The sequence below is a fragment of the Chaetodon auriga genome, chromosome 17 (assembly GCF_051107435.1).
Source record: "Chaetodon auriga isolate fChaAug3 chromosome 17, fChaAug3.hap1, whole genome shotgun sequence".
In the NCBI taxonomy this organism is placed as follows: domain Eukaryota; kingdom Metazoa; phylum Chordata; class Actinopteri; order Chaetodontiformes; family Chaetodontidae; genus Chaetodon; species Chaetodon auriga.
In genome coordinates, this window is record NC_135090.1 from 21677469 (window position 1) to 21694824 (window position 17356).

The window sequence follows — 17356 nt, forward strand, 5'->3', positions numbered from 1 at the left end:
TCTGATAATATGCATATAACATAAAGCTCCATCAGACTGTATATACCTGCATACAGTGGAAAACCACACATTTATTTTTGGCTCTGAAATCTTGAGCTAAAAGTCAAATGACTCATTCTGTCTGAGACAATTGTGATTCAACAGCGACGGTCTCTCTAAAACCAGGTACAGATTGCTTTCATGAGCCTGAAGCGAAGACGAACTCGTCTTTGTGAAGAAAATATTGATGCCAAATGAGACATTTAATGGTCACTGATGAAAATCAGGCCCACAGCTGTGCCGTGAACGCACATGCAACGTCTTTGTTACCGAGGTCAAGGTGACTTTCCTGATGCTGCTAGCATGAGATGGTATGATCACATCGTATCATCGTTTAAAAACTGAGAAAATTTGTGATTTAAAGAGCAACTTGCAGGAAAAAAAACACACAAATGATATTTTAAGGAAATAGTTGCATATATAATTTATATAATACATGAGCACACAAACATCTCTTTGATTATTTCTTATGTGATGACATTTGCCATCAATATTGGAAAAAGCAGCATATTATTGTCTGTGACAGTGTCTTTCTTCTTATGGCCACTAGGGGGAGCAAAGTAGATTTTTCTTTTTTTAATGGATATCAATGTTAACTAATTTACTGGCAGCCCACATCATTATTTCAACTCCTAACTAATGTTAAAAGTGTGTTAATTTCCTTAATTGTGATCTCATTACTGCCTTCAATTTGATATTTTAGATTTTGTAATAATACAGATTTTGTATATGATGGAAGATGTGTCAGCTCAAGTGCGTCTGGTTTGAGGTTTTTGGGTTTTTTAAATGTAATTTCTGCTCTCTCCAGACAACTGCTGTCAATAAACAGTGTGTGTGCTGATAAAGTCTGACAACTGCATCACAGCTGTATTTATAATCACAGTACAGGACACCCAGGTTAAAGAAACTGCACAAAAAACAACAAAACTACATTTACAAGAAGCTGGGGGAGGCGGGGGGGTGTTCATTACTGTGCCCTGCTGTCACAGTAATGAGGGAAAGCTGAAGCATCAGAGGGCCAAGAAACCACCGAGCTGCTCTCAGCTGAACGCGTCTAATTTGATTGTGAGCTCAAAATAAAGACAGAGAGACTGAAATAAAGGGGACAGATGCCGAATATTGAGCTGGAAACTGATTTTCCCAAATTAGATAATGCAGCGTTTGAAAAATATAACCTCTTTTCCTACAAGACGACTGCTGGCGTGGAGCTAAAGCAGAGTTTAGGATGCTGCTGAGTCAATGGAGCAAAACAGAAACATGTGGAAGAAGCATCCAGTTCGTGTAGCTGCAGGCTGATCTCTGACCTGTTTCAGACCACTTCTGTAATTACTAGTCACTAATTATGTATTCTGTCCCCGTTCGGTGACGTCAGGGCGGCGGTGAGGACTGTAAATCTGTCAAACATCTCAGACTGTGCCGGTACAGCTCTGACGACGGAGGGAGGATGACATGTTGGCACGGTGCACCGGTGTTCAGGAGAATTACACCGCCTGGTCTGATGGGGCAGCTATAATTAAAGTGAAGATGAAGAGCTGCCACATCAACAGGCCAGTTTTAATGAAACCTGAGGGGATGATGCAGCTTTTTACAGGAAGATTCTTGGAGGAAGAAATGTGAGCAAGTTTGAGATCGAATATTTAGTTCATACTGAGCAAATATCTTTAAATCTTCATAATTAATGAACATTTTCATGAATGTACATTAAACCTGCAGCGTGTAACGGTAAAAACTGAATAAAAGTCAAATAGCTGAATCTTCGATCATTACAGGATCATTTTCAGGGATGTAACATTCACTACATATGTCTTGGCACATTTGTACATTATTTGTTTGGACGAACTGGACACGTCAGCTAACATTAGCTAAGATCATTCGCTGAAGTTAGGCTAATGTTAGCTAACTTTAACACTCGACCTGAACATGCGAAATATAACTTGATGGCTTCTCTGTTGCCCTCGTAAGCTCAAAATGACTGCTAACATCAAAGTCCGCATCTGTTTCAATGTGTAACGTAATTAAGCTAGTTAACATTAGCTAGCGCTGTTAGCTTGTAACAGTGGAAGTGTTGCTAAGGAGTTAACATTGAAATTAATCAAGGTGAGAGTTACTTTTACTTGTATCTTCTCCTAACCTGACTTACCAAAGTCCCATAAAGTCCGCGTCGTTTTTGTACCTAAACCTAACAGCGCCATCACTCCAGCGGTGTCAGATCAGAAAACGGTTTCATTTTTGCAAGAGTGCACAAACAAATGATGAGAAAATGCTTATGTTTGTCATTTTGGAGGCAAATTAGGAACAATTGTTAGCTTATTTCTAAGTCTTTCTAAATGTAATAGGGGTTTGGTTCAAGCGTAAGATGTTTTGAACTCTTTTTGCTGTTAGTCATCGATGTGTCTCTGCAGCTTAGTGGTCTGTATATTTATTGAGTGTGAAGTTCACAGCGTGGCGTTCAGGGCTGCACTTCTGTCCTCCATCTGAGATCCAGTTAATTTAGTCGGGAGCGCCGTCCTGCCTCCCTCGCCTGCGCTCCTCAGCTGAATGTGTTTTCATATTCAAATTGTGTGCGACTGAGACGGAGGGAGGCGGCCGGGGAGGCAGAGAGGAGACGAGGGCAGATGTGTTTGGAAGGGGAGAACAGCTGTACGACATTGTTAGAGAGAGACAGATGAGAGACGAGAGGAGCCCAGCTGCAGACTCAAACAGGCTCGAGTGCGGTACATATTACATGCATCAGATACCGCTCGTATCAACACACGCTCGCCTTCACTCAAGCGGAATAAAACTTTCATATCCCCCAGTGATGAGGAGAAAAATTAGGCAGTTCATCAGGGGGCAACGTCTGAGAGCAGGCGATGAGTAAGCATGATGCCGCTGGAGCTGAGGAGCCGCTTTGTGTGTGGAGGGACTATTTTAGGCCATCGGCTGACATTTTGGCATGGTGAGATAATGAACGTGTCCACGGAATAACATGAACTTCCAGCTCGCAAACATTACAAGCGGCTGAAAAGGCAAAGGTTCAAATGGTCAGATGTAGGCGACGGCCTCGTCCCTCCGAGATATTTCCAGAAGGTGCGAAGTCTGAGAGCATAAATCGTTTCAGAGATACAAATGTCAGCCTTTCACCAGCCGTCAAACAGAAACCAACGATGAGGGTTTCTTCCTCGCGCCACCATTTTGTACTGACGTTTAAGAGCTGTACGAGGACAAAGTGGCTGTAGAAGAGACACGGGGACAAATCTGCACCGCCAGAGTCTGCAGGAAAAACACAGGACACGACGCTACCGCAGCTCGCATGCTGTCAGCAGAGTACGAAATGATACAAACATGCTGTTTACGGACAGTGGATTATGGTACATTAGTGGTTTATGGTCCTTTATTTGGTGCTTTTCTGTTCCACATAAGAACAAGATTGAAACTTTTCAGAGCCAAATTTCAAGCCAGTAAAGTTCGTTTGGGCCAAATGTAATTAATTTAGAAATGTCATCTTTTTCTGTTGTTGTAATTAAAGTGCGTGTTACATAAATACACATAAAACACCCAGTGGGAGGAAGTAAATACACAGTCAGTGCTCCACTAACCCGGAGCTAATGGTCAGTAATGGATGTAATAAAGTTAATAGGTAACCTCAGGTCAGGTGCGGGTCTCAAATTTGTAAACAACAGCAGAGTGCATGGCGGCCAGGTGACGGGTCTTAAAGTCACAGCCACAGATTTGGCTCATGGTGGAGTTGTTTTGGCACATTTTTATCTGCACCTGCTTAATGTATCTCAGCTCACGCTGCTGGGAGACGTTTCCAGTTTGGGGGCCTCAGAGTTGGTTCTCTGCTCTTTGTAGATGCAGTGGGTCGGCTGGCTCCATCAGACTGTGACCTTCAGCGCACGCTGGGGCGGCTGTTTGCAGTCGAATGTAAGCGCTCAGAATGAGAGTCAGCACCTCCAAGTCTGAGGCCTCGGTTGTCTGCCGGGAAACGTAGATTGATCCCTCTGGGTGGGACGGAGCTGCTGCACCCAGCGAGGGAGTTCAGATATCTCCAGGTTTTGTTCATAGCAGTGATACAACACCGATTCTTAAAGAGTTGATTTAACTGTATGCCGTTCATGCAGAGGTGTTTCTGCTTTTTAGCTTGTGTATTTGATATAAATAGGATGGACAAAATAATAAGAACACCTGTCACGTTGGTGTCAGTGTTTTGCAAGAAGCAGTAGCTTCATAGTGTCACAAAATGTGGCTTAAAACTTTCACTTATTCGCATAAGAAAACATGCAAAATCCCTAAAGGACGCATAATTCAGCGATGCATGAGTCAGTAAACTCTTGGTGACCAAACCAACGTGCGTGTGTTCATGTTTGTTTATGTGTGTATCTAATCTACCTTTGACCGCTTGACTCTGTGCGTGTGTGTGCGTGTGTTCATGCATGTTTGTCTGAATATGTGCGCGTGCGTGAGAGAGAGAGAGTGAGAGAGAGACGTCGACAATGACGGGGGGGGGGGGGGGGCAGTGGTGTGTGACGACGGAAAGCAGAGAGAGAGGAAGCGAAGCGGATGACACGCACACACACACCCTCTCCTTTTCTCACATACGGAGGAGAGGAGGACAGTGAAAAAAGAGGAGACAGAGAGGAGAAGGAGAAGAGGAGGAGAGGGGAAAGCGCAGAGAGAGTGAGAGAGAAATCCGGGGAGAAATGCCCGCTGGACGGATGGATTTTATTTTCCCCGAGCTGCACGAGCCTCTGTAAGACAACATGGGCTGCATCGGATCCCGGACGATCAGTAAGAACGCGCCGCTTTCTATTCTGACATGTGGAGGGGGGGGGCGGATGGAGAGACAGGGACACAGATGGAGGAATGCGTGTCTGTGGTTTTGCAGGGCGGAGATGTTGAGAAAAGGGTCGGAAGAGGAGAAATGAGATGATAAGAAGAGAATAAGGTGGAGAGATGAGCCACCGGCGCAGACACTTCAGGAACGAGGCTGCGGGGAGTTGCAGCGCTTCAGATGTGGTTTTGAGTCTTTTTCTGGGGTGTAGTGTCTGTACAGTTTACTATAGGGATTACATCTCAGTGTGTGTGTGTGTGTGTGTGTGTGTGTGTGTGTGTGTGTGTGTGTGTGTGTGTGTGTGTGTGTGTGTGTTGGAGCGGAGACGCGGAGGGGAGAGGCGGGACAGACAGGCAGCAGGGATGTGAGCGGAATAAGATGCGGCTTGACGGTCTCGTCTCCACATGGATGACACCAAGCAGGGGGCAGTGTGTGTGTGTGTGTGTGTGTGTGTGTGTGTGTGTGTGTGTGTGTGTTACTCATGTTGTGTTGACATAAAGCTGTTTACACTGTGTCTGGGGACAAAGCGCGAGTCCCCGTAATGTGAATGATCACGGTTAAGGCTGGTTTAAGGTGAGCTTTAGGGTTAGGGTCAGTCGGTGGGACTGATGTTAGTCAGTGTGATGTCCTCTGAAGTGATGGAAACACGACTGTGTGTGTGTGAGTGCGTGTGTGTGTGGAGAGAGAGAGAGAGAGAGAGAGAGACCTCCGCCTTGACATAAAACTAAGGTCATTGCATGCTGAGTGTCTGAGAAAATTCCCCTCTCCTCCCTCCTTTCCCGTCTCCTCCTCCTCTCCTCTCTCCTTCGTCCCTTGTTCCCTTCTCTCCTCCCCTCCATCCTCTCCTTCCTCACCTCTCCCTTGACTCTGTACTGTGCGTCATGCAGCGACGTAATAAATTGAAGACGCAGGCAGTGCATACGGGTTTCACTCTCTCTCTCTCTCTCTCTCTCTCTCTCTCTCACACACACACACACACACACACACACACACACACACACACACACAAATATGAACAGGAAGCTGGGAGCATGACTCGTGCAGGATGAGTCAGAGCCGGGTTGGGTAAACTCAGGTGTGCCTGAACGCTCTGCACATGTAGGTCAATTCTGCAAAGTCAATGATGTCGGACACCGGCAGCCACACGACTCCACACTTCAGCTGCGAGGACCATCTCTTACATGATGCATGACCATTGACTTCAACCTACATCTGACCTTAAAGCCTAAATTAAATGACAGTTTATTTTTGCTGAGGAATCGGTGTCCATGTCATTACTGTGGGTAGGAACAGGCTGTTTGCAGTCACGTGACGTTAAATCCAGATGGAGGGCAGGAAGTGAAAACTGCAATAGACGAGATGAAGGAAAGTTCTAAGTGGGCTATTTCAGATGAAATTACGAGAGAAAGGTACAAACAGAAAATCAGAGCATAAGTTGGATGTGAGCTTTACGTTACGAAGAGGAGCGATTTCTCAACTGAACTGAAGATTGAAGAAGTCGTGTTGTTTGTAGCTGTTACTTTAAATCTGTCACCACCGATTGAAAACAATAGCTAATGTTACACCATTTCCACCATTATCCGACTCCAGGCTGCAGACAGTTAACAAGACATTTTTTCCAAAGTTTTCGGGTCAATTTCTCGCATTTTTCACCCTTACAAACAACTTTTGCTACTCGATAAAAGCTCCTCGTGGTTTCTTAGTTTGATTGAACCTTAAATGATGCAAAAGGTGTGTTTAAGTGCTTCCTATGCAGCAGATCACTTCTGGCCCTCCATCTGCAGTTCATGCCACAACAGAAGAGTGACATGAAGTCATGCTCAAACAACCTACTCTGTCAAAATTTCATTTTTAGCAAACATAAGAGCTCATTTCCCTGTAGTGACAGCCCCCTACAATAGTCTACTCCAGGGGGAGTGAATTTTGGTACTGCTTCTTATCAGTAGGCCAAGGTTACCAGTAATTTGATTGGTGCAATATCTGTGTGGGTGGGAACTAAATATACTGTAGTATTACTTCAGTTCAACCCAGGCAGTTAACAAGCTGAGGAGCCAACACTGCAGCCACAGATCCTGTGAAACCATCGTGGACTTACTCCTTGACTTACATCACAGATCACAGAGATTACAGGACAATCTGGTCAATCTTACCATTGTCACAACTGGACCCATTAAACCAGCAGCTCGTTAATGCTAGTTAGACCACCCTCCTTTGTATACGTGTAATTGCACTCAGCAGGTGGAGCACGTCGTACATTGATTGGAGGGACAGTCATCACAAATTCCTGAAAGTGCATAACCAATACAGAAAAATGGCTTGAATCTACGTTCATAGGCTATACGTGGCTATGACCCGGTCAGCCACCAGCACCAAAGCTGCATCTCTGCAGCAATGTCTAGCCTCAAACATCAGCGAGCCACCGCCACCCAGAGGCCATGTCCACAGATACGGTTCCCTCCAAATATAAATGTAGTTATCCATAATACAAAAAGTAAGAATTTAAATTTCACTTCAGCTTTAACCCTAAAATCAATCCTTAAACCCCAAACAGTCTTTGAAGAAGCGAGTATCAGAACAAAATGCCCTCATTTTCCAAAAATGTCCTCACTCTCAAGGTCTGCAATGGGTCCTCGGAAGATAGCATAAGAATGCACACGCACACCCGGAAAGGTTTAAGTCTTCTGCAGAAGCCTCTTCACTACAGACAGCAAGACCCATGAGACACACTTCAAACTGCTCTGCTGTCTGTTCAAGGAAAGCACGGCCACCCCGTGTGTGTGTGTGTGTGTGTGTGTGTGTGTGTGTGTGTGTGTGTGTGTGTTTATGTATCATCATTTCCCATTAAGTGAAGCATGCAGCTTCACGTGCTCATGTATGCAGACACACACATTATCCCTGAGGACGATCACCTCCCTCCGTCTTTTAAAGGCTCCATCAAAGCCTCATCAGCTCCTTTATGAAAACAAATGGGGCTGTTGGGGGATTTGAATGAAGGGAGGGAAAATTTGACCTTTGATTGTCATTGAGCTGGCGGACGGACAGAGAGAGATCAGGGGAAGGACGGAGGTGGCGATTGGCGAGGAAAGATAAGTAAAGGGAAAGAGTGGAGGGCTTTTTTTGTGAGCAGGAGCTTGTGGTGTGAAGAGCCAAAATAATGTCCCGGTGTTTTTTTTGGTTTCATAAGTGGGTGTGTTCTCCTTTGTGTTTAGCTTTCTCCTCTCATCTTATCTCCTCTGGCAGTCTCCCTCCCTCCCTCCCTCTCCTTCTCTCTCCATTATTTGCAGTGTCAGAAGTAGATCAAAGCATATTACGCCAGCTATGTGCCGGGCACGTTATCTCACTCCGGTTGATATTCTCATTTTGGATGCTGTGAGGAGGGAGCTGGGAGAGAGGTCGACTGAATCTGCGGCAATGCTTCAGGTTTTCGTAAAAATCTGAGCTAAACTCAGGGGACAAAGAGCAATAAAGTGTGGTGTGATTCAAGGGAGGGATGCAGAAAAACAATGCGGGCTGCAGACCATGACTGTTGCATCATATTACAGGATTGTAGCTGAACTGACAGTCCTGCACGTCCCAGGCACGTTTGTTTTGCTTCTACAATATCTACAACTTCATGATGAGTTCAGTTTGTCTTTCTTGTTGTGTGTTATGTTTCTAGATTGTTGGAAAGAATAGAAGAGTAGGATCTTTGGGGGGGGTGCTCAATGAACAGCAGTGTCACCTACAGAAAGCACAGTTTGGTAGGAAATCAAGGGAAGGCAGAAGACATCACAGAGCACTTAGCACAAGAGATGAAGACATAAAACAACTTTTATGGTTAGACTTGGTACGACCTTGATCAGGGACACAGTGGCAGCATTGTTGGGACCAGGTGCATTGAAGACCTGACAGAAAGCCTATTGTAGTGAGGCGCTGGCTCACAGGACTGAGCACATCAAAGGAAGGGGCAGGCTGCCACCTTCAGGATGAAAACATTGACATTAACATTGTTATCATTGTTTTTTTTACTGACTTTATGTTTCAAAGAGAAACTGGGAAACTACTCAAGCACAGACACACATTTGTACTTCGATTCTTGTGAGGACGCTCATTGACATGAAGCATTTCAAAGCATCCATTGGCATCACAACCAACCTGGCCCTAACCCTAACCCTGAAACCCAAGTCTTCACCCTCAAACAACCCTCGGAGGGTCTGTCTAAAAGTGAGGACCAACCGAAGTGTCCTCTATTTCCAAAGAAGTCCTCACTCCCAAGGTTCTCACAAAGATACAAGCACACACACACAAACACCCCCTACGTTCTCGACCAGGGCATTGAACCAGCAACTTTTCAGGCACATACATGTAAACATTGTCATATCTGCTGCCTCTTTGGAGAAGGCCTGGTTACGTTTAGGCATCAATCTGCTTGGTTAAGTTAAGGGAAAATCAGCACATGGTGAAGAAAACTAAGTGTTTTTTGGTAGGAAACAAAATGCAAAACTTGGTCTCTGAGGTTGAATTCAAAGACTCAGTTCGTCCAACCATCAATCCCAACGTCGTCCTGTGGAGTTCTATCACGCCACTTCCTGCTTCAGCATGGATGACATATATAGGTTGTTTTAGAAGATTGCATTTAATCCTTCTCATAATTTATTTGCTAAGATACTAAATTTTCACATATGAATGCAACAGATGTCGACTGAGGGCCCCTGAGACTCAGCGCTGCAGTGTTAGTGCACAGGGCTCCATCAGATACTTGACAAAGACTATCAAAAGACCAATTAGGTTTTTTTTGTGGGTTTAAAGATTTACCAACTCGGGTGTGGTGACAGCAAAATAGAAACTATAACACAGAAGATAAGGCACATTCTTTTTAGTTCATTCAGAGAGAGAACAGATGTTTATATTCTAAAAACAAGCAGCTTGAAGGAATAGAAAATATTGGCAGTGTGCAGGCAGCATGACGACGAGAATACTGATGCCACAAAAAAAAAAAGAAATATAAAATATAGACTCGTTGGGGAGAGAGAAGGGAATACTGTAGAGCCCCATCACGTTCAGCAGGAGGGAGCTGTTAAGTGTTTTACTGAAATAAACGGTTTGATAGTCCAATAAAACCTCCGCTTACAGTAAAAGGACCAGAATGGCCCTAAAAGTCAGACTGAAGGATTGAAGGAAAGCGTTGCAGGGATCGGGAGGCAAACTTGAAAACTGATGCGCTGTTTGACGGAGCCTGTTAAATCGGTCAGGGTGGTAGGACCCCCCCCCCCTTCCACTCCCCACCCCTCCAATTTACGGCCTGCAGAATATTTCCTGCTGTGTTTCTTGAGAGGAGCATCTATTCTTACATTAGGCCTGAGTGAGAGCGGCTGCTGCTAAAAATAGATGCGGGGTAAAAGAGGGAGGTCAATGAGAAACGGAGGGAGGGGAGGGAGACGTTACAGTAAATATGGGTCAACAGCTCTCTCTCCCTGCATTTCCTCTTACGTTATTCACATCTCACCCTTGACTCGGTGTAAGTGAATCAAATGTTGAATGAAAGAAACAAGACCTTCTCTTTCTGGTGATCTTTGAAAATTAAGAAGAACCATAAAAGATCTGTTCCATTTGTATTTCTATTGCATTTCTTTCGATTACCTCCGAGATTCTGCCGTAGCATCGCGGTTCGGGCAGCGCGTTGTTGCTTCCCTCTGATGTGTACAACTGAACCAAAGCGTCACCGCCTGCCATTGCACTCAATTATCCCCCAGTTACAGAAGAGCTGATGTTTAGCAGTCATCACTCTGACAGTCGCAAAGCCTTTCAGGCTGACAGTTGCACCTCCATCTCCACACTTCACAATCAGGGCCAGAAAGGCGATGACTTCCGCGGCTGTCAAAGGTTTGTGTGAATAAAGACGGCCACAGGAGATCGAGGCGTTCGAGGCTGTCGTCGCAGCCCGTTCACATCCACTGTGTGAAAGATGTTCTGAGCAGAGTTACGACTGCTTTACCTGGGAAACAAAATCTGCACTGCAGTGCAGCCGAGTCTAGACTGCACCTAAATATATCTGCTCTACGGCCAACGTCTCAGGATTTGTCATATCGGGGAACTTAAACTGTTCGGCGTCACTGCTGCGAGGCACCGTTTGACCAAAAGGTGTCATTTCAGTCCTGAAAGGGAACAATTACTACAAAGCTCTTGCACACCAGACGTTCGTATAAACAGGTGTGTCAGGTCAATACTGACTGGCTCCGACTGTGAAAGAAGCACAAAATCCTCCACAATCGATCACTTGTATTTACAGTGCTTAGTGTGCTGAAGGCCAGAAGATTCCTTTTGCTTCTTACAAATGAAAAATAACCAGATTACATGAAGCATTTGTGGATGAATTTATGTCGGACCCTACTTCCTGACTGCAGCTGAGCGGGCCATGGCATTACCATGAAGCTGCCAATCAAACCTGTTGAAGCAGCCAGTGTAGTTCAGCCAAAAGGCCGGATCAAGCCACCGAGCGTCTGCTCTTGGCGCCATGCCATTATTCCAACGGCCCGCTATAACGAAGCCCGATGGTCAGAAAAACGTCCCATTGGACCGAAAGAGGCCCATTGCTCTGCGTACACACACTCTCCCTGCATTAGTTTCCTTCCCACCTGTATTCCACCTCTGATTGGCTCTGGCCTGCCTTGTTTTCACTAGAAACATCTGGCAGGCCAAATCAAACCTTATGGCAGTCGACTGAGCAAACTCCACCCAGCGGTTTCCGTCGTCTGTGCTTCTTGCAGCAGTTGTGTTTTGGTTGTTTTGTCTATTTGCTCGTCGTCTGAAGCTGCAGTGAGTTGAACTCAGAGCCGCTGTACCATAAACATGCTGGAGGTGATTTAGCCATTGTCGTTTCACTGTTTCCACAATGTGCCACGATGAGAAAGCCTGAAAGCCTTTTTATCTGGAAGAACAGCTTCCGGAAATTGTTTTCAGTCTAACAGATCTCCCTCCAAATCCGAGGCAGCGGCTGACAATGGGCAGAGCAGCATGGAGGGCGCGTGAGGCGGCACGTCTTCCTCACTGCTGCTGCTGCTGCTCTCGTGTTTACAATTGTACTGACATAGTAAAGCGCAGCTGCAGCTGGACGCTGCAAAAACAAGCTATCGGGTGTCAGTCACCATCACATGAAGATGGGGTTTCTTTTTTAAAGAAGAGATGCAGGCATGCAGAAAATCGCGGCGTAGAAAAACACAAGGTCACACGGAGCAGTGGGACTGGTTGTTCTCGCCGAGGGTCTCACTGCAGGTGTTACCGTTTCACAGCCGAGGTGTTGGGAATCTCTTTGGCGCCGTCATTTAAAGAATTACCAAATAAAATGGCTCTTCTGTTCTTGATGGTTCACAGTCTGCACATTTATTTACTTCACACTTAAGTCTACAGTTTATAGTAGAGTGATTTGCAGCTGTCAAAGCATGCACACTAAAAATTAAGTAGCAGCAGTAATCCAGGCAATCAGCACAAGTTATGTGTCAAGTGACAAATTTATCATTACAACTGCATTAAAGTCATAAGTGTCATTGATTAAGGCAGCTAAATTTCTACTTACAGCTGCTCAAAGCAGTGTTTTAGCAAAGTCAAATGACTGCGTGTCAGTCGTCAGTGAAAAGCTAAACGTGTTGTACGTCAGCACCAAACGGCAGACGAAGCAGCACTTAGCCGGTGAACAGAGTGAAGCATTTAGCAGCTGAAGAGTGAAATATTTCCTTCAGGAGTTTGTGGAGAGCAAAAGAATCAATGAATACAAATTTAGATCTTTTGATGAAAGCAAACTGTAGACGCGACAAAGTGAAATATGAGGTCAATTCAAAGACGCGAGTGGACGCAAATCTGCCGAGGAAAACTCAAAGTGAGGCGCTGAAATCGATGACATTAACGTAGAATGATTGACATTTCACTCTGTCATAGTTACACTGAAGTTCCCTCTTATGTGCTGTGAGACAGTGAGACAGTGAGACAGTGAGACAGTGTCTCAAAGTGTGAGACTCCACACACACACAGCAGCGCTCCACACACACTGTCGGTTCGTACACTGACAGCTGATTTCTGGACAGTGAGCTCAGTGGCTGTTTGGATTCATGTCTTGTCAAAAAGACACTTGGACGTTCGCAGCAGAGACAAGAAATTAGTCAACGCCAGATTTATGATTCAGGTCTTCTGCTGCTCTGAAACAGCTCTGGATGTGGGTCAGCCAGTCGTTTGTCTAAATAATGACAAACAGAAGATGCTATTTACTACTTTACCACCAGTGCCTTCAAAATAAAAATGAACTGAGGGATTCGGTCACCTCTGATTGGAAATCATGAATATTTTGTTCACGTTCCAACCCTGAAGCCCTTAATTAACAGATTTCCTGCTTCAGCATGGTCATTATCCAGCACTGGACGGCTCAGTGAGCGGTAATACTGCAGTGTTACTGAGGTTAGCTATTCACACAGTTTACAGGCTCATCGTGCTGAAGGTGCATCAGACTAAAAGCTCCAATGATGCGTAAAAATGACAACTGTTATATTGATTTTTGAAAAGCTGCCTTATGATGATCAGCTGCACAGATTCACTAACATCCTTCTCATGTGCAACATATCAATATCAAAAGGATATTAATAGTGAAATCCACACGTTATACCGGGGTTTGTTTGACAATGCTCGTGCCATCTGAGCTGTAATCTTACCCGTCACTCTGTAAGCGTGCTCTTGTTTTGGCGTCTGTGTTTCAGTTGGCAGGAAACAGCGACGGAGCTGAGGCGCTCCGACCCCGAGTAAAGAACAGACTCCCGGTTTGGCAGACAGCAGCTCGATTTCCACATAAATAAACCCAGGTTGGATAATGCAAGTCGCATCTGATGTGACACTTGGCCTGTGCGGTCATCTGTGAATGCAACGCAATCAGGGCGGAGTCCTGCAGGGTCTATTTTTAGCCAAATCGATTCGGGCCCGTAATGGAAAAAGAAGGCGATGCTTCCTTCAGGCTCGTCTTTTTCTGAGTCTCTCGTTTCCCGTTTTCTCCTCTAAATTTGCATCACAGTGGCTCCGTGGCCTCGTCCCGGCTCCAGGTTCTCAACATGGAGGCCTGACGCTGCCGGCCAAATGAATTTTAAGCAGAGACGTGACGAGCGGCTTGGAAAGTAAGTAAGAGCTGCATCAGGCAATTTCACAATTTTCTAAATGGCATTCAGAGGAAACTGCGTGAGTTTCAGTATCAAACTTCCTCTTAGGAGAAGTCAGTAAACTGAACACAGCTCATGTCTGCGGACTCCACTGGTCTGTGCTGCTTCATACAGTGAGGAGGTAGACGGGCTGTTTTCTGCTCTGAGGTTTCAGTCAACTTCTTCAGTGACTCTCAATTAGAGTCTCAATTACTTGGGAAGCAACTGTTCTTTGTCACAGCAGTAATTTGGGATTAAGGCTCACAAGACGAGTGTCGGCACAGTTTTGGCTCCATCGCAGGCTTCAGCAACCAAAACTGTCCTCACACATTCTTTAATTAATTGTCTTAACCCACTTACCCTCTCCAAGGTCAGAGGGGGCTGTTTGGAGTCTGTCCCAGCACGTAGTGTCCTCTTATAAAAACCTTTATCGGCACAAGCACTGAAGCTTATCTATTGGCTCTCCACATGCTGGGAGCACACAGTGTCTCGCGTCGGTCATACGCTCTGGTCTGTTTATCTCTTATTACCTCTGACAAGGAGATTCGGCCCCATTTGTCTGGAAGAGACCAAAACCCACAATGTGTGGGTCAGTCTCTCAATACTCTCCAGCCTCCGTACCGACTCAGTCAGTGTTTGTGGCAGCAGGACGGTGTGTGTGGGACTGAGACTAGATAAACTACAATGTGTGTGTAACATGTTACCCAGTGCAGCAGTGAGGCTCATTGGTGTGTTTTTAGTAGTTTTTGGACAACAATGGAGCTCTATGGCACAGAGAGAGTAGATACGCAGTTATTAGTGTGTTTTCAGAGGATAAGAAACAGATGCCTGTAAGTTTGAGCACACACGTCATTTTATGTTAAGCCTGTGAAGTAAAGTGGATTGTTCAGATGATACGGCAGTGGTGATGCTAATTTCCGTTAGCAAGCTAATGGTAATTCCCATTATGTGTTAGCATTAAGCTAACACACAAGTTTTTACTTTGTAAAAAAAGACTTACTATACTTATGTGACTTAAGTGGATCAATCCCCCCCACCCCCCACCCCCACCCCTCATACTTGTTAGTAGATGCATTCATTATTGGTTCCGGTCTTTACATGGAATTTGTTTACAATAAGAAAAATACACAATATCACCAAACAGTCAAATACAGTTCATCTTTACTTGGCTGCAACATTCTTATAAATGTGGCCTAATTGACATAAAATGCCATAATTCTTAGGTATGTTCTGTGATTTTAAGACACATACTGTTCATATAAACTCTGAAATATCCTAATGTCTGTTCACACGTAGGTGACGCTCTGACATGGACGAACTCAAACTTTACACAGTTCATCTTCGGTAAAACAGCCCTGATACTCTGACAGGATTCAGGGATTCTCCAAAAGCTGCTTTCTAGTGAAACACTTTAACATTTCAGTGTGTTTGTTCTTGTCTGTCAGGCGTGTTTGAGGTATCGCCTTACACAGGAAAACCCTCCTCCCTCCCCAACTCCAAAATATTGACTGCGTTACCTCCGCTGATGGACCGACTGACGGATCCCTCGCACACTGTGTGTGTGTGTGTGTGTGTGTGTGTGTGTGTGTGTGTGTGTGTGTGTATAGACAAACACAAACATGCACACCTGTAGATGGATTGTGTTATCTTGCCAGCAAGTCAGAGGGTGACAGATTCACGGAGTGAGGCGACTGGTCAATAATTTGATTGACAGGCGGCCATGAGCATCTATGACCTGAAGGACAGAGAGCGAGCGAGGGAGAGGGAGAGAGAGAGAGAGAGACTATTCAATATCCAACAGTTTCACAATGAAAACATCCATCCATCTTATTTAAGACAGAAAAACTGACTGACTCTGACGAGACTTCACCCACGTTACTGTTTAAAGTCACGTTCGTTGATCTGCTGCCTCCACTCTTGGTTTCAGTCTTTCCACCACATCTTGGAACCTGAAGCAGGGATTCGCTCCCATTCAGCCACATGTCGGCGATGAGGCCTGGCTCACAGTCGCTGCTCTTCAGCCCAGAGGTGCAGGATGGGGGTGAGGGGGGATTGTCATGTGGAGACAGGAAAGAGCGAGTTGCCCCTTGCCTCCTACAGTATGATCCCTGCTGTTATGGGAGTTCAAGGAAGGCTGAGCATCAGGCTGGAGCGTCAACTGATACAGATATATTTATTTAAACTGCATTTCCCCCCTTGTGTATTAACGTGTATTTACAGTTCCTCACACTCAGAAGATTGTACAAGAAAACCACATTAGAGGGGTTTGACCGCGAGCCGGCACACGGCTCAGTGTTATTCTGACTCCACAGCAGGAGAATCTCACACTGAACAACATCATCAGAGCGGTGAGAGCCGCGACACGCCGGCGACCCCGGCCGACCTGGAATTAGCACACAAGCCACTGAAGTGTAGCTGCAAAAACAAGGCTTCTGTCAGTGTGAAGAAGTTTTCTCAGTCAGGCTGTTCGTGGCCATGCACACGCTGCTGGTTCACCGTCCAGCACATACATGTTAGACAGGAAACCCAGGAACACGGTTCAGCTTTTTAGAGGGATGAAAGACACCTTCTGTGTGAAAAATTGATAAGACCAGTCCAGACCAAAAATACCACAGAAACACACACACACACACACACACACACACACACACACACACACACACACACACACACACACACACACTCAGAGGAATGGACGGACGGACTGACGGATGAAGGTATTACCCCGAGAAGCTGTAGTGAGCAGGACTCCCTCAGTGTTTGGTGTCGGCTCAGAGCGTCAGCCGCTGAAGCGGAGGTGAGTCAGACTCCAGACTTCACTTCAGATCACTGTCACAGACCGCGTGTCACCTCACTCACTCACACACACACACACACACACACACACACACACACACACACACACACACACACACACACACGGTGCTCAGAGCGATGGCAGCAGACAGGCGAGGGTCTGCCAGAGAGAGCTGTCAGGACCTATTGTTGCAGCGTCCCACGATGCCACCCTTCCTTAGACACTGGCTTGTGTGTGTGTGTGTGTGTCAGCGTGCACGTGCAGGTGCATGTGTGTGCATGTATATCCATGTGCAGCAAGTTGTGGAAATGACTTGTTTGTGGCAGCTTCCTCTTTTCCGCCCTACTGACTTTGAGTTCCTCTTCCTCGGTTTCATACCTGTCCCTCCTCATCCACCCATCCCACGTCTTCTTTATTCCCTAAGCAATCAATTCCTCCTCTCCCTAATTTTCACAACTCTTCCACTGAGTCCTCCCCTCTGTTTCATGTCTCTCTCCCCCCTCCCTCACTCCCTGCTCCCACCCTTCCTCTCCTACCTGAGTCCCTATGGTGCAGTAA

General features: G+C 45.7%; 2 protein-coding genes across 15 annotated transcripts in view; one reads left to right on the top strand and one right to left on the bottom strand.

Moving 5' to 3' along the window:
• Window positions 1-13743, bottom strand: part of LOC143334898 (glyceraldehyde-3-phosphate dehydrogenase-like) — a 34180-nt gene extending 20437 nt beyond the window's left edge. Inside the window, exon 1 of the mRNA XM_076753888.1 lies at window positions 13528-13743. The gene's annotated coding sequence lies outside the window, so the exon portion shown is untranslated. The remainder of the gene's footprint in view (window positions 1-13527) is intronic.
• LOC143334897 (uncharacterized) overlaps window positions 4410-17356 on the top strand; it is a 43236-nt gene continuing 30289 nt past the window's right edge. For 8 of the 14 annotated variants that reach the window (XM_076753876.1, XM_076753877.1, XM_076753874.1 and 5 more), the window contains exon 1: window positions 4543-4809. In XM_076753876.1, coding sequence (XP_076609991.1) covers window positions 4782-4809 — 28 coding nt within the window. In that variant the 5' untranslated portion in view covers window positions 4543-4781. Of the gene's footprint in view, window positions 4810-17356 lie in introns of all 14 variants that reach the window. The other 6 variants (XM_076753873.1, XM_076753882.1, XM_076753872.1 and 3 more) reach the window with 5 other exon arrangements.